This window comes from Pongo pygmaeus, chromosome 12 (genome assembly GCF_028885625.2).
Source record: "Pongo pygmaeus isolate AG05252 chromosome 12, NHGRI_mPonPyg2-v2.0_pri, whole genome shotgun sequence".
NCBI lineage: Eukaryota > Metazoa > Chordata > Mammalia > Primates > Hominidae > Pongo > Pongo pygmaeus.
The window spans coordinates 102,082,621-102,105,306 of NC_072385.2; the positions used below are offsets into that span (position 1 = coordinate 102,082,621).

The 22,686-nt window shown below is 40.8% G+C and overlaps 1 protein-coding gene and 1 pseudogene across 1 annotated transcript; both read left to right on the top strand.

The window, feature by feature from the left end:
- Positions 1–4,692: 4,692 nt before the first annotated feature.
- LOC129030341 (adenylate kinase 2, mitochondrial-like) lies at positions 4,693–5,549 on the top strand (annotated as a pseudogene).
- A 1,117-nt stretch (positions 5,550–6,666) lies between these two features.
- Positions 6,667–7,972, top strand: LOC129030651 (keratin, type I cytoskeletal 18-like). The gene is given in 2 exon segments (XM_054476210.1): positions 6,667–6,840; positions 6,842–7,972. Coding segments are annotated over 2 exon segments (1,305 nt in total).
- Positions 7,973–22,686: the final 14,714 nt, after the last annotated feature.

A 22,686-nucleotide genomic window follows, 5' to 3' on the forward strand; every position in this document is an offset into this window, starting at 1 on the left:
ACCACACCTCCAGTTCCAGGTGCCTCAGCACAGAGAAACTCCATATGTTTGGGAGAAAATAGGGAAAAGAACAAGAGTCTCTGCTTGGTAATCCAGATAATTCTTTTGGGTCTTATCTAAGACACCAAGGCAGTACTTCTACAAGTCTGCAAAAACCACAGCATTATTGGGTTTGAGGCCCAAGTCCCTTGGAATACCTGGAAAACCTTCCCAAAATGGGACAGGCACAAACAAGCCCAGACTGTGACGACTACAATAAATACCTAACTCTTCAATGCCCAGACACTGAAGAACATCTACAAGCACCAGCGCTTTCCAAGAAAACATGACCTCACCAAATTAACTAAATAAGACACCACAGCCCAATCCTGGAGAAACAGATATGTGACCTTTCAGACAGAGAATTCAAAATAGCTGTTTTGAGGAAGCACAATGAAATTCAAGAGAAAACAGAAAATGAATCCAGAATTCTATTAGTTAAATTTAATAAAGAGATTGAAGCAAAAAGAAGCAGAAATTCTAGAGTTGAAAAATGCAACTGACATGCTGAAGAAGCCATCAGAGTCTCAATAGTAGAACTGAGAATTCGCTTGAAAAGAGGTGATCTGAGTCAGAAGAGACAGAAAAAAGAATAAGAAACAATGAAGCATGCCTACAAGATCTAGAAAGTAGCCTCAAAAGGGATACTCTAAGAGATATTGGCCTTAAAGAGGTGGTAGAGAAGGAGAAAGGAGTAGGAAGTTTATTCAAAGGGATAATATCAGAGAACTTCCCAAACCTAGAAAAGATATCAACATTCAAGTATAAGAAGGTTATAGAACAGCAAGCAGATATAACCCAAAGAAGACTACCTCAGGCATGAAATAATCAGACTCCCAAAGGTCAAGGATAAAGAAAGGATCCTAAAATCAGCAAGAGAAAGGAAACAAATAACATACAATTGAGCTCCAATACATCTGGCAGCAGACTTTTCAATGGAAACCTTACAGGTCAGGAGAGAATGGTATGACACTTTTAAAGTGCTAAAGGAAAAAACCTTTTACCCTAGAATAGTATACCTGGTGAAAATATTCTTCAAACATGAAGGAGAAATAAACACTTTCCCAGAGAAACAAAAGCTGAGGGATTTCATCAACACCAGACCTGTTCTACAAGAAATGCTAAAAAGAGCTCTTCAATTTGAAAAAAAAAAAGTTAATGAGCAAGAAGAAATCATCAGAAGCTACAAAACTCACTGGTAATAGTAAACACACAGAAAAACACAGAATAGTATGAATAGCGTAACACTGTAATTGTAGTGTATAAAGTACTCTTTTTTTTCTTTTGGGACAGAGTCTTGCTCTGTCACCCAGGCTGGAGTACAGTGGTGCAATCTCGGCTCACTGCAAGCTCTGCCTCCTGGGTTCACGCCATTCTCCTGCCTCAACCTCCCGAGTAGCTGGGACTACAGGTGCCTGCCACCATGCCCAGCTAATTTTTTGTATTTTTTAGTAGAGACAGGGTGTCACCATGTTAGCCAGGATGGTCTTGATCTCCTGACCTTGTGATCTGCCTGCCTCAGCCTCCCAAAGTGCTGGGATTACAGGCATGAGCCACCGCGCCTGGCCATAAAGTACTCTTAGGTAGAAATGCTAAATGATGAACCAGTCAAAAATAATAACTACAGCTTTTCAAGACACAGACAGTACAATAAGATATAATGAAAAGCAACAGAAAGTTAAAAAGCTGGGGGATGAAGTGAAAAGTGTAGAATTTTTATTAGTTTTCTTTTTGCATGTTTATGCAATTAGTGTTGTCTTCAGTTTAAAATAATGGGTTATAAGATAGTATTTGCAAGCCTCATGGTAACCTCAAATCAAAAAACACACAATGGATACATAAAAAATAAAAAGCAAGAAATTAAATCATAGCACCAGAGAAAATCACCTTCACTAAAAAAGGACAAGAAGGAAGGAAAAAGGGAAGAGAAGACCACAAAACAAACAGAAAACAGCAAAATGGCCAGAGTAAGTCCTTACTTATCTATAATAACATTGTAAATGAACTAAACTCTCCAGTCAAAAGACAGAGAGTGGCTGAATGGATCAGAAAATAAGAACGAATTATCTGTTGCCTATAAGAAACACACTTCACCTATAAAGATACACATAGACTGAAAATCAAGGATGGGAAAAGATATTCCATGCAAATTGAAGCCAAAAAAGACCAGGAGTAGCTACATTTATACCAGACAAAACTGATTTCAAGACAAAAACTATAAAAAGACATGAAGTCCTTGCCCATGCCTATGTCCTGAATGGTATTGCCTAGGTTTTCTTCTAGGGTTTTTAATGGTTTTAGGTCTAACATTTATGTCTTTAGTCCATCTTGAATTAATTTTTGTATAAGGTGTAAGGAAGGGATCCAGTTTCAGCTTTCTACATATGGCTAGCCAGTTTTCCCAGCACCATTTATTAAATAGGGAATCCTTTCCCCATTGCTTGTTTTTCTCAGGTTTGTCAAAGATCAGATAGTTGTAGATATGTGGCATTATTTCTGAGGGCTCTGTTCTGTTCCATTGGTGTATATCTCTGTTTTGGTACCAGTACCATGCTGTTTTGGTTACTGTAGCCTTGTAGTATAGTTTGAAGTCAGGTAGCATGATGCCTCCAGCTTTGTTCTTTTGGCTTAGGATTGACTTGGCAATGAGGGCTCTTTTTTGGTTCCATGTGAACTTAAAGTAGTTTTTTCCAATTCTGTGAAGAAAGTCATTGGTAGCTTGATGGGGATGGCATTGAATCTATAAATTACCTTGGGCAGTATGGCCATTTCACCATATTGATTCTTCCTACCCGTGATCATGGAATGTTCTTCCATTTGTTTGTATCCTCTTTCATTTCACTGAGCAGTGGTTTGTAGTTCTCCTTGAAGAGGTCCTTCACATCCTTTGTAAGTTGGATTCCTAGGTATTTTATTCTCTTTGAAGCAATTGTGAATGGGAATTCACTCATGATTTGGCTCTCTGTTTGTCTGTTACTGGTGTATAAGAATGCTTGTCATTTTTGCACGTTGATTTTGTATACTGAGACTTTGCTGAAGTTGCTTATCAGCTTAAGGAGATTTTTGGCTGAGACAATGGGGTTTTCTAGATATACAATCATGTCATCTGCAAACAGAGACAATTTGATCAAAAGCAATGGCAACAAAAGCCAAAATTGACAAATGGGATCTAATTAAACTAAAGAGCTTCTGCACAGCAAAATAAACTACCATCAGAGTGAACAGGCAACCTACAGAATCGGAGAAAATTTTTGCAATCTACTCATCTGACAGAGCTAATATCCAGAATTTACAATGAACTAAAACAAATTTACAAGAAAAAAACAACCCCATCAAAAAGTGGGCAAAGGATATAAACAGACGCTTCTCAAAAGAAGACATTTATGCAGCCAAAAGACACTTGAAAAAATGCTCATCATCACTGGCCATCAGAGAAATGCAAATCAAAACCACAATGAGATACCATCTCACACCAGTTAGAATGGCAATCACTAAAAAGTCAGGAAACAACAGGTGCTGGAGAGGATGTGGAGAAACAGGAACACTTTTACACTGTTGGTGGGACTGTAAACTAGTTCAACCCTTGTGGAAGTCAGTGTGGCGATTCCTCAGGGATCTAGAACTAGAAATACCATTTGACCCAGCCATCCTATTACTGGGTATATACCCAAAGGATTATAAATCATGCTGCTATAAAGACACATGCACACGTATGTTTATTGCAGCACTATTCACAATAGCAAAGACTTGGAACCAACCCAAATGTCCAACAATGATAGACTGGATTAAGAAAATGTGGCACATATACACCATGGAATACTATGCAGCCATAAAAAATGATGAGTTCATGTCCTTTGTAGGGATATGGATGAAGCTGGAAACCATCATTCTCAGCAAACTATCGCAAGGACAGAAAACCAAACACTGCATGTTCTCACTCATAGGTGGGAATTGAACAATGAGAACACATGGACACAGGAAGGGAAACATCACACACTGGGGCCTATTGTGAGGTGGGGGGAGGAGGGAGGGATAGCATTAGTAGATATACCTAATGTTAAATGACGAGTTAATGGGTGCAGCACACCAACATGGCATATGTATACACATGTAACAAACCTGCATGTTGTACACATGTACCCTCAAACAAAATATAATTAAAAAAAAGAAGAGACAAAGAAGGTCATTATATGATGATAAAGGGGTCAATTCAGCAAGAGGGTATAATGATTATAAATCTATATGCATTCAATAGTAGAGCACCCAAATATATAAAGCAAATATTAATTAATAGAGCTAAAGAGGGAGATTGACCTCAATACAATAATATCTAGAGACTTCAGCACCTCACTTTCAGCATTGGACAGATCTCCCAGATGGAAAATTAACAAAGAAACTTTGGACTTAATCTACACTATGGAACAAATGGATCTAATAGATATTTACAGAACATTTCATCCAATGGCTGCAGAATACACATTCTTCTCCTCAGCACATAAATCATTCTGAAGGACAGGCGATATGTTAGGTTACAAAACAAATCTTAAAACATTTTAAAAAATTGAAATAATATCAAGAATCTTCTCTGACCACAATGAAATAAAACTAAGAATAATGAGAGGAACTTTGTAAAACTATACAATGACTTCGGCGGACATGGCTCCCAGCGTGCCAGTGGCAGAACCCAAGTACCCTAAAGGCATCCAGGCCGTGCTGCTGGGGCCTCCTGGGGACGGTAAAGGCACCCAGGCACCCAGATTGGCTGAAAACTTCTGTGTCTGCCATTCGGCTACTGGGGACATGCTGAGGGCCATGGTGGCTTCTGGCTCAGAGCTAGGAAAAAAGCTGAAGGCAACCATGGATGCTGGGAAACTGGTGAGTGATGAAATGGTAGTGGAGCTCATTGAGAGGAATTTGGAGACCCCCTTGTGCAAAAATGGTTTTCTTCTGGATGGCTTCCCTCGGACTGTGAGGCAGGCAGAAATGCTCGATGACCTCATGGAGAAGAGGAAAGAGAAGCTTGATTCTGTGATTGAATTCAGCATCCCAGACTCTGCTGATCCGAAGAATCACAGGAAGGCTGATTCACCCCAAGAGTGGCGGTTCCTACCACGAGGAGTTCAATCCTCCAAAAGAGCCCATGAAAGATGACATCACCAGGGTACCCTTGATTCGTCGATCAGATGATAATGAAAAGGCCTTGAAAATCCACCTGCAAGCCTACCACACTCAAACTACCCCACTCATAGAGTACTACAGGAAACGGGGGATCCACTCTGCCATTGATGCATCCCAGACCCCTGATGTCGTGTTCGCAAGCATCCTAGCAGCCTTCTCCAAAGCCACATCCTAGCATCAGAAGGCTAGGTGAGACTGCACCACTGCTCATCACCCCGTGGCGTGATCCCTGCTCTTAGGTGCTGGGCAGAAGGGAAGGGAGGTCAGGGTGAGGATGGTGAGGGAGGGCTGGTGAGGGGCTCAGAGGAATACTTGGAACAACAGCAGTGTTATTGTAGGTGGCAGTTTCTTTTATACATAAGCGGGAGTTTTTAAAGTAAGGGAAAAATTAATTTTTTAAAAAACACCATGCTTGGAGGGTGGGGGTAGAAATAGAGAGATACAATATTATTTCTAAGGAATTGGGTTTTCATTTACTCTGGACTGGTGAAAATATTTTTTTAAAGCCAGTGCTCCGAGACCTCAGCTTTTATCTCAGAACCCCATGGGTTCCAGACCAAGAGTACAGGAAATCAAATTGTTGTCCTGTCTGTCTATAGCTTGGAACAGGGAGGCTTTGATTACTGACCCTGGTTCCACATACTGTAAGATCAAAAAACCATCTCCACATTTGAAAGAGATGTAAGGTGTATTCATAGGGATGGTGGCTCAACAAATCGAGCAAACTGGAATCAAGGGGAGGGGGAAGGGAATGAAATGGAAAGGGAGGCTGAATCCCTTCCCTTGACTTACCACTAATTTACTAGGCTACCTACTCTTGTGAGTAACCTCTCACAGCTACCCAGCACATGCCACAATCCTATGCTCTTGCCTTCTTTTATCTGCAGTGTGTGAAGGGACTCTTTTAAGTAAATGAGCAAGTGTCCTAAGCTATGTCATCCAAAGATTGTCCTTTCCATTCTCAAATCCTGTAACTGGGATCACTCAACAGCACTGTGATGTATTATTTTCAATGAGGTGCCTTTCTTAACTGACCAAATGCTGCCTTGTTGGGCCCCTCAATCAATAAAATACATTAAAATTTGAAAACAAAACAAAACAAAACTATACAAAGACATGGAAATTCAGCAATATGCTCCCGAATGACCAGTGGGTCAATGAAGAAATTAAGAAGGAAATTGAAAAATTTCTTGGAATAAATGATAATGGAAGCATACCAAAACCTCTGGGATACAGTGAAAGCAGTATGAAGAAGGAAATTTATAGCTATAAGTGACCACATCAAAAAAGAAGAAAGACTTCAGATAAATAATCTAATGATTCATTTTAAGGAATAGAAAAGCAAGAGCAAACAAAATCAAAATTAGTAGAAGAAAACAAATAACAAAAGTTGAAGCAGGTTGTTGGCAAAGCCCGAGTCCTGTCCTCTTGCTCTCTTCCCCAGACAGCATGAGCTTCATCACTCGCTCCACCTTCTCCACCAACTACCGGTCCCTAGGCTCTGTTCTGGCGCCCAGCTACGGCGCCTGGCAGGTCAGCAGCGCGGCCAGAGTCTATGCACGTGCCGGGGGCTCTCGTTCCCGGATCTCTATGTCCCGCTCCACCAGCTTCCGGGGCGGCATGGTGTTCCAGGGGCCTGGGCACGGGGATGGCCAGGGGTCTGGCAGGAATGGGAGGCATCCAGAACGAGAAGGAGACCATGCAAAGCCTGAACGACCGCCTGCCCTCCTACCTGGACAGAGTGAGGAGCCTGGAGAATGAGAACTGGAGGCTGGAGAGCAAAATCCGGGAGCACCTGGAGAAGAAGGGATCCCCGGTCAGAGACTGGAGCCATTACTTCAAGACTATGGAGGACCTGAGGACTCAGATCTTCGCAAATACTGTGGATAATGCCCACATCGTTCTGCAGATTGACAATGCCCATCTTGCTGCTGATGATTTTAGAGTCAACTATGAGACAGAGCTGGCCATGTGCCAGTCTGTAGAGAATGACATCCATGGGCTCTGCGAGGTCATTGATGACACCAATGTCACTCAGTTGCAGCTGGAGACAGAGATCCAGGCTTTCAAGGAGGAGCTGCTCTTCATGAAGAAGAACCACAAAGAGGAAGTAAAACGCCTACAAGCCCAGATTGCCAGCTCTGGGTTGACTGTGGAGGTAAATGCCCCCACATCTCAGGACTTCGCCAAGATCATCGCAAACATCCGGGTCCAATATGTCGAGCTGGCTCAGAAGAACAGAGAGGAGCTGGACAAGCACTGGTCTCAGCAGATTGAGGAGAGCACCACAGTGATCACCACGCAGTCCGCCAAGGTTGGAGCTGCTAAGACGACGCTCACAGAGCTGAGACATACAGTCCAGTTCTTGGAGATCGACCTGGACTCCATGAGAAATCTGAAGGCCAGTTTGGAGAACAGCCTGAGGGAGGTAGTGGCCCGCTATGCCCTGCAGATGGAGCAGCTCAATGGGATCCTGCTGCACCTGGAGTCAGAGCTGGCACAGACCCGGGCAGACGGACAGTGCCAGGCCCAGGAGTACGAGGCCCTGCTGAACATCAAGGTCAAGCTGGAGGCTGAGATCGCCACCTACCGCCGCCTGCTGGAAGATGGCAAGGACTTCAATCTTGGTGATACCCTGGACTGCAGCAACTCCATGCAAACCATCCAAAAGACCACCACCCGCCAGATAGACCTGTGGAGAGTGGATGGCAAAGTGGTGTCTGAGACCAATGACACCAAAATTCTGAGGCATTAAGCCAGCAGAAGCAGGGCACCCTTTGGGGAACCCGAAGCCAATAAAAAGTTCAGAGGTTAAAAAATAAAATAAAAAAATGTTGAAGCAGAAATAAATGAACTTGAAATGAGGAAAACAATGCAAAAGACCAATGAAACAAAAAGTTGGTTTTTTTCAAAAGATAAACAAAATTGACAAACATTTAGCCAGAGTAAGAGAAAAATGGAGAGGACTCAAATACATAAAAACAGAGATGAAAAAGGAGACATTACAACTGATACCACAGAAATTCAAAGGATTATTAGTGGCTAATATGAGCAACTACATGGCCATATATTGGAAAGTCTAGAGGAAATGGATAAATTCCTCAACACAGACAACCTACCAAAATTGAACCATGAAGAAATCTAAAATCTGAACAGACCAATAACAAGTAACAAGATTAAAGCTGTAATAAAATGTCTCCCAGCAAAGAAAAGCCTGGAATCCAATGGCTTCACTGCTGAATTTTAGCAAACATTTGAAAAAGAACTAATATCAATCCTACTCAAACTATTTTGAAAAATAGAGGAGGAGGGAATACTTCCAAACTCATTCTATGAGGCAAGAATACACCAGGCAATACTATGCAGCCATAAAAAGGAATAAGATTATGTTATTTGCAGAACATGTATGGAGTTGAAAGACATTATCCTCATCAAACTAATGCAGGAACAAAAAACCAAACATCGCGTGTTCTCAGTTATAAGTGGGAGCTGAATGATGAGACCACATGGACACATAAGGGAAAACAACACATACTGGGGCCTGTTGGTTGGGGGGTGGGCATTGTGGGGAGGGAGAATCTGGAAGAATAGCTAATGGCCGCTGGGCTTACTACCTAGGTGATGGAATGATCTGTGCAGCAAACCACCGTGGCACACATTTACCTGTGTAACAAACCTGCACATGTACCTTTAAAATAAAAGTTGAAGAAAAAAAAATTCTCCTAGCAAAGAAAAGCATGGGCCCAATGACTTTAACTCTGAATTCTACCAAACATTTAAAGAAGAACTAATACCAGTTCTACTCAAACTGTTCCAAAAGACAGAAAAAAGGGATTACTCTCAAACTCATTCTATGAGGCCAGTATTATCCTGCTACCAAAACCAGACAAAGACACATCAAAAAAGGAAAACTACAGGCCAAGTTATCTGATGAATACTGATGCAAAAATCCTCAACAAAATACTAGCAAACTGAATTCAACAATACATTAAAAAGACCAATCATCATGACCAAGTGGGATTTATCCCAGGGATGAAAGTATGGTTCAACACAAGCAAATTAATCAATGTGATACATCATATCCACAGAATGAAGGACAAAAACCATATGATCATTTCAATTGATGCTGAAAAAGCATTACAATCCAACATCCCTTCATGATAAAAACTCTCAAAAAACTGGGTATAGAAGGAATATACCTCAACATAATAAATAAATAAGACCATGGCCAGCATCATACTGAATGGGGAAACATGGAAAGCCTTTCCTCTTAGATGTGGAACATGACAAGTTTGCCCACTTTCATCCCTAGTCTTCAACATAGTACTGGAAATCTTAGCCAGAGCAATTAGACAAGAGAAAGAAATAAAGGGTATCCAAATTGGAATGGAAGAAGCCAAATTATCCTTGTTTGCAGATGATATAATCTTATATTTGGAAAAACTTAAATACTCCACAAAAAAACCCTATTAGAACTGATAAACAAATTCAGTAAAGTTGCAGGATACAAAATTAACATACAGCATAAATTTATACAAAATTCAGTAGCACTTCTATATGCCAATAGCAAACAATCTGAAAAAGAAATCAAGAAAGTAATCCCATTTACAATAGCTATGAATAAAATTAAATACTTAGGAATGAACTTAACCAAATAAGGGAAAGATCTCTACAGTTAAAACTATATAACACTCGCCAGGCATGGTGGCTCATTCCTGTAATCGCAGCACTTTGGGATGTTGAGACAGGTGGATCACCTGAAGTCAGGAGTTCGAGACCACCCTGGCTAACATGGTGAAACCCTGTCTCTACTAAAAATACAAAAATTAGCCAGACGTGGTGGTGCCTGCCTGTAGTCCCAGCTACTGGGGAGGTTGAGGCAGGAGAATTGCTTGAACCTGGGAGGTGGAAGTTGCAGTGAGCCAAGATTGTACCACTGCACTCCAGCCTGGGTGACAGAGTGAGACTCCATCTCAAAAAACAAAAACAAAAACTATATAACACTGATGAAATAAATTGAAGAGGACACAGAAAAAGGGAAAGATATTCCATGTTCATGGATTGGAAGAATCAATATTGTTAAAATGTCCATACTAGCCAAAGCAGTCTGCAGACTCAATGCACTCCCTATCAAAAGCCCAGTGACATTCTTCACAGAAATAGAATAAACAGTCCTAACCTTTACATGGAATTGCAGAAGTCCTAGAATAGCCAAAACTATCCTGAGCAAAATGAATGAAACTGGAGGAATCACATTACCTGACTTCAAATTATATTCTAAAACTACAGTCACAAAAACAACATGGTACTGGCATAAAAATAGACACATAAACCAATGGAACAGAATAGACAACCCAGAAACTAATTCATACACCTACAATGAACTCATTTTTGACACAGTTGTCAAGAACATAGATTAGGGAAAAGACAGTGATATAGTTTGGATATGTGTCCCAGCCCAAATGTCATGTTGAATTGTAGTCTGTAGTATTGGAGGTAGGACCTGGTGGGATTGATTGGATCATGGGTTGGATTTCTTATGAATGATTTAGCACCATCCTCTTGGTGCTTTCCTCACAATAGTGAATTCTCATGAGATCTGGCTGTTTGAAAGTGTATGGCACCTTGCTCTCCTCTTGCTCCAGCTCTGCCCATGTCATGTGCATGCTGTTCCCTACATTCTGCCACAGACTGTAAGTTTCATAAGACCTTCCTAGAAGTTGAGCAGATGCCAGCATCATGCTTCCTGTACGGCATGCAGAACCATAAGCTAATAAAACCTTTTTGCTTTATACATTACTCAGTCTCAGGTATTTCTTTACAGCAATGTGAAAATGGACTAATACAGAAAATTTGTACCTAGGAGTGGGTCATTGCTCTAAAGATACCTGAAAATGTGGAAGCAGCTTTGGAATTGGGTAACAGGCAGAAGTTGCAAGGCAGGCTGTGGAGCAACCACTTGCTAGAAAGATTTGCATAACTAAAGAGAAGTCAAGTGCTGATAGCCAAGACAATGGGGAAAAGGCCTCAAAAGCATTTCAGAGACCTTTGAGGCAGCCCCTCCCATCACAGTCCCTGAGGCCTAGGAGTAAAGAATGTTTTTGTGGGCCAGGCCAAAGCCCCAGTACTCTGTGCAGCCTCGGGACACTGCTCCCCCACATCCCAGCCACTTCTGCTCCATCCATGGCTCAAAGGGGCTCAGGTACAGCTTGAGCTGCTGCTTCAGAGGATACAAGCCATAAGCCTTGGTGGCTTCTATGTAGTGTTAAGCCTACAGGTGCACAGAGTGCAACAGTTGAGGCTTAGGAGCCTCCACCTAGATTTCAGAGGATGTATGGAAAAGCCTGTGTGTCTAGGCAGAAGCCTACCGCAGGGATGGAGCCCTCATGGAGAACCTCTACTAGGGCAGTGTGGAGGTGAATTGTGGGGGTTGGAGACCCCCCACAGAGTCCCCACTGGGGACTGCTTAGTGGAGCAATGAGAAGAGGGCTGCTGTCCCACAGACCTCATAGTGGTAGATCCCCTGACAGTGTGCCTGGAAAAGCCCACAGACACTTAGTGCCAGCTCATGAGAGTAGCTGTGGGGGTTGAACCCTCCAAAGCCACAGGGGCAGAGCTGCCTAAGGCCTTGGGAACTCACTCCCTGAACCACCGTGACCTGGATGTGGGACATGGAGTCAAAGGAGATTATTTGGGAGCTTTAAGATTCAGTGACTGTCCTGCTGGGTTTTGAACTTGTGTGACGCCTGTAGTATCTTTCTTTTGGTTGATTTCTCCCTTTTGGAGCAGGAATGTTTACCTAATGCCTATACTCTCATTGTACCTTGGGATTTGATTTTACAGGCTCATAGGTGGAAGGAGATGAATATTAGATGAGACTTGGGACTTGAACTTCAGAGTTAATGCTGGAATGAGCTAAGACTTTGGGAGGACTATTGGGAAAGCATGATTGTGTTTTGAAATGTGAGAAAGAGATGAGATTTGAGAGGGGTCAAGGGTGGAATGATACAGTCTAGATCTGTGTCCTTGTCCAAATTTCTTGTTGAATTGTAATCCCCCGTATTGAAGGTGGGGCCTAGTGAGAGTAATTGGATCATGCGGGCCGATTTCTCATGAATGGTTTAGCACCATCCTCCAGGTGCCATTCTGGTGATAGTGAGTGACTTTCTGTGAAATCTGGCTGTTTAAAAGTGTGTGGCACCTTGCCATATGTATCTTGCTCCTGCTCTGGCCATGTGATGTGCCTGCTCCCTATTCATCTTCTGCCATGATTGTAAGATTCCTGAGGTCTCCCCCATAGCCAAGCAGATTCCAGCATCATGCTTGCTTCCTGTACAGCCTGCTGATCATGACCAGAGTTTTTCTTTATAAGTTGCCCAGTCTGAGGTGTGTCTTTTTTTTTTTTTTTTTTTTTTTTTTTTGAGATGGAGTCTTGCTCTGTCACCCAGGCTGGAGTGCAGTGGCGTGATCTTGGCTTACTGCAAGCTCTGCCTCCCAGGTTCACACCATTCTCCTGCTTCAGCCTCCCAAGTAGCTGGGACTACAGACACATGCCACCACACCCAGTGAATTTTTTGTATTTTTAGTAGAGACGGGGTTTTACCATGTTAGCCAGGATGGTCTCGATCTCCTGACCTCATGATGCACCTGCCTTGGCCTCCCAAAGTGCTGGGATTACAGGCATGAGCCATCGCGCCTGGCCTTTCTTTCTTTCTTTTTTTTTCTTTTGAGACTGAGTCTTGCTCTGTCACCAGGCTGGAGTGCGGTGATGTGATCTTGGCTCACTGCAACCTCTGCTTCCTGGGTTCAAGTGATTCTCCTGCATCAGCCTCCCAAGTAGCTGGGACTACAGGCGCATACCACCATGCCCAGCTAATTTTTGTATTTTTAGTAGAGACGGGGTTTCACCATGTTGGCCAGGATGGTCTTGATCTCCTGACCTCATGATCCACCCGCCTCAGCCTCCCGAAATGCTGGGATTACAGGCATGAGCCACTGCGCCTGGCCTCAGATGTGTCTTTATAGCAATGCAAGAATGGGCTAATACAGACAGTCTCTTCAATAAACGGTGCTGGGAAAACTGGACATAGATATGCAGAAGAATAAAACTTGACTCCTATCTCTTGCCTTATAAAAAAATCAAATCAAAATGGATTGAAGACAAAAATCTAAGTCTTTAAAGTATGAAACTACTACAAGAAAATATTGGGGAAACTCTCCAGGACATTGGTCTGGGCAAAAATTGCTTGATTAGTACCCCACAAATACAGGCCACCAAAGCAAAAATGAAGAAATGGGATCACATCAAGTTAAAAAGCTTCTGCACAGCAAAGGAGACAATCAACAAAGTGAAGAGATAACCCACAGAATGGGAGAAAATATCTGCAAACCACGCATCTGACAAAGGATTAATAAACAGAATATATAAGGAACTCAAACAACTATACAAAAAATCTAATAATTTGATTTAAAAAATGGACAAAATATTTAAATAGACCCATCTCAAAAGAAGACATACAAATGGCAAGAGGCATGTGAAAAGGTGCTCAATGTCATTGATCACCAGAGATTTGCAAATCAAAACTGCCATGAGATATCATCTTGCCCCAGTTAATACTATTTTCCCCAATAGTCAGGCAATAACAAATGCTGGCAAGGATGTGGAGAAAAGGGAACTTTTGGTTCATGTTTATGTTCAACATACACTGTTGGTGGGAATGTAAATTAGTATAACCACTATGTAGATCAGTTTGGAGGTTCCACAAATAACCAGAAATAGAGCTACCATGTGATCCAACAATTCCACTGCTGGTTCTATACCCAAAAGAATGGGAGTCAGTCTATCAAAGAGATAGCTGCACACCCATGTTTGTTGCAGCACTGTTCACAATAGCCAAGATTTGGAAGTAACCTAAGTGTCCATCAAGAGATGAATTTCAGTAAAGAAAATGTGGTACTTATGCCCAATGGAATATTATTCAGTGATAAAAAATAAGTTTCTCATTTGCAACAACATGGATGGAACTTGAGGTCATTATGTTAAGTGAAACAAACCAAACACAGAAAGACAAATATCACATGTTCTCACTTATTTGTGGGATTTAAAAATTGAAACTATTGAACTTGTGGAGATAGAGAATAGAAGGATAGTTACCAGAGGCTAGGAGGGAAGCAAGTGGGCAAGGAGGGAGGTGGGGATGGTTAATGGGTATGAAAAAAATAAAAAGAATGAATAAGACCTACTATCTAATAGTCCTCCAATATATTTATTTACCCAATAGAAAAAGAAATATATGTTCACATATAGATTTGTACACTAATGTTCATATAGCTTCATTTGCAATAGTCCCAAACTATAAGCAACCCAAATTTCTATCAACAGGTGGGTGGGTAAACAAATTGTGGTGTACCATGCACGGCATATAATGCATGGTATACAATGCAATACTACTCAACAACAAAGAAGAATGCACCGTGGATACATTCAACAACAAGGACAAATCTAATTATGCTTTATGAGTTAAAGAAGCTAATCTAAAAAGAGTATATACTGTATGATTTCATTCATGTGAAACTATAAAATGTAAACAAATCTATATTGACAAAAATTAAATCAATTTCTTTGGGTATGGGAGGGTCAACTAAGGGAGGGTCTGTGGTGAAGAGTGAGAAAGGAAGGGATTATGAAAAAGCATGAGGAAATTTTGGGCAGTGAGCATATATTTACTATCTTCATCATGATGATTTCATGGGTGTATACATATGTCAAAATGTATCAAACTGTACATTTAAATATATGCAGTTAATTTTATATCAAACATAGCTCAATAAAACATTATTTTAAAGATGTGGTTTCAACATCTTTTGAGTAAGATGTTATTCAACTGGAAATGTTCACCTTGAGGTTGGAAAAGTGGGTCTGGAACTTGGGGGAGAAGCTGGCAGAAAATGTTTTAGGAGTAAGCTGTCCCTCCCTTTCCCTCTCTCTCTGTCTGTCTTGCTCATTCTCTTTGCTTTTTTCCTTCCTTCATTTCTCTACCACAACAATCTGTTCTGGTGATACTATTTACATAGAGTTGATAATGGAAGGCGTGTGAAGGGCTGATTGCATTAAATAGGTATAAAGAACAGTTATTGAGGAAAGAAATGTGGAAACATTTAGGGGATTTGAAGAATAAGAGAAACGAGAAGTAATCAGAAGAATGGTCAGCACATAGGAAAATAATTAGTAGAAGGGAATGTCATGGAATCCAAGGAAGAAGGAAGTTTTAAAAATAGTGGGTGATTATTAGTGTCACATGTTATAGGGTTTCATTTAGCTTCTTTAATGAACTTAACTATAAAATCCAATTATTTAGAGCACTCCATTCCCACCCACCATTGTAGTTAACTGAGGTGTTATAACATAACCGTACATATGTGTTTAAGCCTCTTCACAGAAATAATTCCCTCTGCTAATAGGCTTATTCACTGGCAAAGATATCAAAGTACAAAGAAAAATAATTTAGGGTTTTAAAATAAGCTTTGATTATATATATATATATACATATATTCTTTTTTAGATGGAGTTTCACTCTTCTTGCCCAGGCTGGAGTGCAATGGTGTGATCTTGGCTCACTGCAACCTCCACCTCCTGGATTCAAGCGATTCTCCTGCCTCAGCCTCCCAAGTAGCTGGGAATACAGGCATGAACCACCACGCCCTGCTAATTTTGTATTTTTAGTACAGATGGGGTTTCTCCACGTTGGTCAGCCTGGTCTTGAACTCCCAACCTCAGGTTATCCACCCACCTCGGCCTCCCAAACTGCTGGGATTACAGACAGAAGCCACCATGCCTGGCCTGATTGTTCATATGTTTTTACACACAGATAGCAAATCACAGACACTTCTAGAGGTATTTAGCAGAATCCTACCATGGATTCAAGTCAATATGCTTAGGTCAGCTTTGCTTTTCTAAAACCGAATTAATCTTAGCAAAACTTTTATGTTGAGTGCTGAGTTGCTTGCATGTAGCTTATGTCCTAATTATTAGATCAAACATTTTTGTTGCGAGCATATCAGCATACCACCTCAGTTCTAGGGCTTTCTGACTTGTAAATTGTTTGTTTGCTTTTTCTTTCAACTACTTATATGTTTGTTTTAATGGGGGAAAACATTGGGCAACTCTGTTTTGCAAAAATATAGAGTCAGTCATCAAAAATTTTAGAACGATTGGCTGCCAATTAAAATAAAGTTGGTTACCGTTGCCAGGAATAATACAACAAACAATAGGAAACTATCTAGATGATGAATTTCAAATTCTAAGAAGATTAATTAACATGTTGATCTATCTAACTCATAGTATTTTGAAAGCACTTGTTGATTACTAAAAGATGAGGATGGATGGACAGCAATGTGTTTTTGCTCAGTGCTGTCTATTTCTGTGAATGATGATCTGTCTTTTCAGGGCTTAAGAACATCTCCAGTGGGTGGCTGAGATTATTGCAAAAAACCTTTGGCAGTTAGTAAAACTAGAACACAACTAGGAATATTTTTAGGGTGTGTGTGTGTGATCTGGGTATAATCTCACAAATTAATGGAACTTCAATGATTATAAACTGAAATTAAGTAATTAACATGTATATGCTGTGTTGGGGGGCACTAAGGGAAAACAGATACTTGTCCTAGAAAAACATTTCTTAGAATAAATTTCCTGTGAGGTAAGTGTGTCTCGGGTTTAAATTTTGAAGCATAAAGTTCTTTTTAATTGGAAAAAAAAAAAAGAGAACATCTCCAGTGACATAGGAATAAACCAACCAACCACAGGAACTAAGCTAGTTAATGTGCTTGTTTCTGGTGGAGCAATATGTTGTTAAAAAAAATTAAAACCTTAGCTGAGCACAGTGGCTCATGCCTGTAATCCCAGCACTTTTGGAGGCCAAGGCACGTGGATCACGAAGTCAAGAGATCGAGACCATCCTGGCCAACATGGTGAAACCTTGTCTCTACTAAAAATACAAAAATTAGCTGGGCGTGGTGGTGCGTGCCTGTACTCCCAAGCTACTCAGAAGGCTGAGGCAGAAGAATTGCCTGAATCCAGGAGGCAGAGGTTGCAGTGAGCTGAGATTGCGCCATTGTACTCCAGCTTGGGTGACAGAGTGAGACTCCGTCTAAAAAAAAAAAAAGTAAATAAAATAAATAAAAAGCTCAAAACTAAACCTCCATTAAAGTAATACCCTTAGCAAATAGGATTCCTTTTACATGTAATAATTCAGTTCACTCAACAAGGCAAATGCTATTGGCTTGAAACCTGCATCTTCTGTTTTCGTAACTCAGACTGCATGAAATTCTGAGAACCTTTAAAGATGTGTAGTAATTCATCCCCTGCTGTTTGGCATAAAGTGGGTGAAAAATTGGAAATAATTTTTGTGGTGAAAAATAATGGAACAAAGATAGAAATAATAAATTATATAGAAGCATATATTACCTCTTTAAATGGGTGTCCTGGCTGCAGACCCTTTGAGATTCTTTCAGCCTTTCCTGCTGCCTACCTGAGAAGGCCTAATGATCATTTCTAAGGACTGCTCAGTTTTTGGATTCATATATGGATGCAGCAAGGAGAAATTAGTTCATTATTTCAGATAAGCACCAGGCACTTGTGGGAAAAGCCCAATAGGGTTAGAATTTCCACTTTCTTGAATTATTTACATTACTTGTGGTAATAAAGAAATGATTATTGAAATCTAAAGACTTCAGAAAAGATTTACATTAAGGCTAATTAAAGTGTTGATATGGACAGGAGGCAGGGAAATACTGGGTAGAAGAAGGTGGGGTCCCTGGAGAGGGCTTCATCCTCAGGCCTGGACCCATGGCCCTAAATGAGAACATGCATTCCTGTTTTCCTGACCAAATGTTGCCTTTTCCAAAATGACCCTGGCCCACCAAGCCCCCCATCCTGTACTCATAAAAGGCCCAAGCTCCACTGGCAGAGGAGCAGAGTGGCATGGCAGAGAAGGAGAGAAGAGAAGAAGCATCTGAACGTTGAGAGGAGTTCAGTTGGAGATGGTTGGGAGGCACTGACCCTGGCTCCTGTGCCTGCTCACCTGTGTGCTCCCCCTCCCGCAAGGGAACGGGAAGACTATCTTCTTACTCCATCCACTTTCTAGCTCCCCATCCTGCTGAGAGCCACTTCCATTGCTCAATAAAATCTTCTGCATACACCATCCTTTGATCCGTTCGTATGACCTGATTATTCCTGGATGCCAGACAAGAATTCGGGATGCATTGGGTGTGGGAACCCAAAAAGGCTGTCACACTGATTCTTCACTGAACTGTTTAGCACTTAAGCCATCCATGGATGGGAAAGCTAAAAGAGCATTGTTTGTAACACATGCTTTCTGGGGCTCCAGAAGTTGCGGGCAACTCCTAGATGCTGCTGTGGGCTGGCTGGTGGCCAAAGGCACTTGCCCTGGCTCCTGCACCTGCTCACCTGTGTGACCCCTTTTCCACAAGGGGTTTGAGGGTGGTAGCTGAGTAAATGAGCCACACCACTGTTGCAAGTCCCAGGAAGGGGTCAAGGGATCTCTCCCATCTCAGCGTTTCATCCAAAGTCTTTAAAAAGAAGTGGGTTGTTAGGTAGCGTGATGCCTCCAGCTTTGTTCTTTTGGCTTAGGATTGACTTAGTGATGCGGGCTCTTTTTTGGTTCCATATGAACTTTAAAGTAGTTTTTTCCAATTCTGTGAAGAAAGTCATTGGTAGCTTGATGGGGATGGCATTGAATCTATAAATTACCTTGGGCAGTATGGCCATTTTCATGATATTGATTCTTCCTAGCCATGAGCATGGAATGTTCTTCCATTTGTTTGTATCCTCTTTTATTTCATTGAGCAGTGGTTTGTAGTTCTCCTTGAAGAGGTCCTTCACGTCCCTTGTAAGTTGGATTCCTAGGTATTTTATTCTCTTTGAAGCAATTGTGAATGAGAGTTCACTCATGATTTGGCTCTCTGTTTGTCTGTTATTGGTGTATAAGAATGCTTGTGATTTTTGTACATTGATTTTGTCTCCTGAGACTTTGCTGAAGTTGCCTATCAGCTTAAGGAGATTTTTGGCTGAGACAATGGGGTTTTCTAGATATACAATCATGTCATCTGCAAAGAGGGACAATTTGACTTCCTCTTTTCCTAATTGAATACCCTTTATTTCCTTCTCCTGCCTAATTGCCCTGGGCAGAACTTCCAACTCTATGTTGAATAGGAGTGGTGAGAGAGGGCATCCCTGTCTTGTGCCAGTTTTCAAAGGGAATGCTTCCAGTTTTTGCCCATTCAGTAAGATATTGGCTGTGGGTTTGTCATAAATAGCTCTTATTATTTTGAGATACGTCCCATCAATACCTAATTTATTGAGAGTTTTTAGCATGAAGGGTTGTTGAATTTTGTCAAAGGCCTTTTCTGCATCTCTTGAGATAATCATGTGGTTTTTGTCTTTGGTTCTGTTTATATGCTGGATTACATTTACTGATTTGCATATATTGAACCAGGCTTGCATCCCAGGGATGAAGCCCACTTGATCATGGTGGATAAGCTTTTTGATGTGCTGCTGGATTCTGTTTGCCAGTATTTTATTGAGGATTTTTGCATCAATGTTCATCAAGGATATTGGTCTAAAATTCTCTTTTTTGGTTGTGTCTCTGCCCAGCTTTGGTATCAGGATGATTCTGGCCTCATAAAATGAGTTAGGGAGGATTCCCTCTTTTTCTATTGATTGGAATAGTTTCACAAGGAATGGTACCAGTTCCTCCTTGTACCTCTGGTAGAATTCGGCTGTGAATCCGTCTGGTCCTGGACTCTTTTTGGTTGTAAGCTATTGATTATTGCCACAATTTCAGAGCCTGTTATTGGTCTATTCAGAGAGTCAACTTCTTCCTGGTTTAGTCTTGGGAGGGTGTATGTGTCAAGGAATTTATCTATTTCTTGTAGATTTTCTAGTTTATTTGCATAGAGGTGTTTGTAGTATTCTCTGATGGTAGTTTGTATTTCTGTGGGATCGATGGTGATATCCCCTTTATCATTTTTTTATTGCGTCTATTTGATTCTTCTCTCTTTTCTTCTTCATTAGTCTTGCTAGCGGTCTATCAATTTTGTTGATCCTTTCAAAAACCCAGCTCCTGGATTCATTAATTTTTTGAAGGGTTTTTTGTGTCTCTATTTCCTTCAGTTCTGCTCTGATTTTAGTTATTTCTTGCCTTCTGCTAGCTTTTGAATGTGTTTGCTCTTGCTTTTCTAGTTCTTTTAATTGTGATGTTAGGGTGTCAATTTTGGATCTTTCCTGCTTTCTCTTGTGGGCATTTAGTGCTATAAATTTCCCTCTACACACTGCTTTGAATATGTCCCAGAGATTCTGGTATGTTGTGTCTTTGTTGTCGTTGGTTTCAAAGAACATCTTTATTTCTGCCTTCATTTCGTTATGTACCCAGTAGTCATTCAGGAGCAGGTTGTTCAGTTTCCATGTAGTTGAGTGGTTTTGAGTGAGTTTCTTAATCCTGAGTTCTAGTTTGATTGCACTGTGGTCTGAGAGACATTTTGTTATAATTTCTGTTCTTTTACATTTGCTGAAGAGAGCTTTACTTCCAACTATGTGGTCAATTTTGGAATAGGTGTGGTGTGGTGCTGAAAAAAATGTATATTGTGTTGATTTGGGGTGGAGAGTTCTGTAGATGTCTGTTAGGTCTGCTTGGTGCAGAGCTGAGTTCAATTCCTGGGTATCCTTGTTAATTTTCTGTCATCGCCAAGTCAATCCTAAGCCAAAAGAACAAAGCTGGAGGCATCACACTACCTGACTTCAAACTATACTACAAGGCTACAGTAACCAAAACAGCATGGTACTGGTACCAAAACAGAGATATAGATCAATGGAACAGAACAGAGCCCTCAGAAATAATGCCACATATCTACAACTATCTGATCTTTGACAAATCTGAGAAAAACAAGCAATGGAGAAGGGATTCCCTATTTAATAAATGGTGCTGGCAAAACTGGCTAGCCATATGTAGAAAGCTGAAACTGGATCCCTTCTTTACACCTTATACAAAAATTAATTCAAGATGGATTAAAGACTTAAACATTAGATCTAAAACCATAAAAACCCTAGAAGAAAACCTAGGCATTACCATTCAGGACATAGGCATGGGCAAGGACTTCATGTCTAAAACACCAAAAGCAATGGGAACAAAAGCCAAAATTGACAAATGGGATATAACTAAACTAAAGAGCTTCTGCACAGCAAAAGAAACTATCATCAGAGTGAACAGGCAACCTACAAAATGGGAGAAAATTTTCTCAACCTACTCATCTGACAAAGGGCTAATATCCAGAATCTACAATGAACTCCAACAAATTTACAAGAAAAAAACAAACAACCCCATCAAAAAGTGGGCGAGGGACATGAACAGACACTTCTCAAAAGAAGACATTTATGCAGCCAAAAAACACATGAAAAAATGTTCACCATCACTGGCCATCAGAGAAATGCACATCAAAACCACAATGAGATACCATCTCACACCAGTTAGAATGGCAATCATTAAAAAGTCAGGAAACAACAGGTGCTGGAGAGGATGTGGAGAAGTAGGAACACTTTTACACTGTTGGTGGGACTGTAAACTAGTTCAACCATTGTGGAAGTCAGTGTGGCGATTCCTCAAGGATCTAGAACTAGAAATACCATTTGACCCAGCCATCCCATTACTGGGTATATACCCAAAGGACTATAAATCATGCTGCTATAAAGACACATGCACATGTATGTTTATTGGGGCACTATTCACAATAGCAAAGACTTGGAACCAACCCAAATGTCCAACAATGATAGACTGGATTAAGAAAATGTGGCACATATACACCATGGAATACTATGCAGCTATAAAAAATGATGAGTTCATGTCCTTTGTAGGGACATGGATGAAATTGGAAATCATCATTCTCAGTAAACTATCGCAAGGACAAAAAACCGAACACCGCATGTTCTCACTCATAGGTGGGAATTGAACAATGAGAACACATGGACACAGGAAAGGGAACATCACACTCTGGGACTGTTGTGGGGTGGGGGGAGTGGAGAGGGATAGCTTTAGGAGATATACCTAATGCTAAATGATGAGTGAATGGGTGCAGCACACCAGCATGGCACATGTATACATATGTAACTAACCTGCACATTGTGCACATGTACCCTAAAACTTAAGGTATAATAAAAAAAAGTGGGTTGGATTTTATATCTATGACTTAATAGTATTTAGGGGAGAATAAGAACCCGCTGAATATAACTGACCAAACAAAACCCCAAACTCACAAAAATGAAAACACTCTATATACCAAATACAGAATTCTATGTTAACTGGTTTTGTAAGATGTCAGAAAGACCTGAACACAGGTTCTGACATCAGAATTTCTGTTCTGATTCAGTTGTTTAACTTTGGATAGCTTGATAGCCTC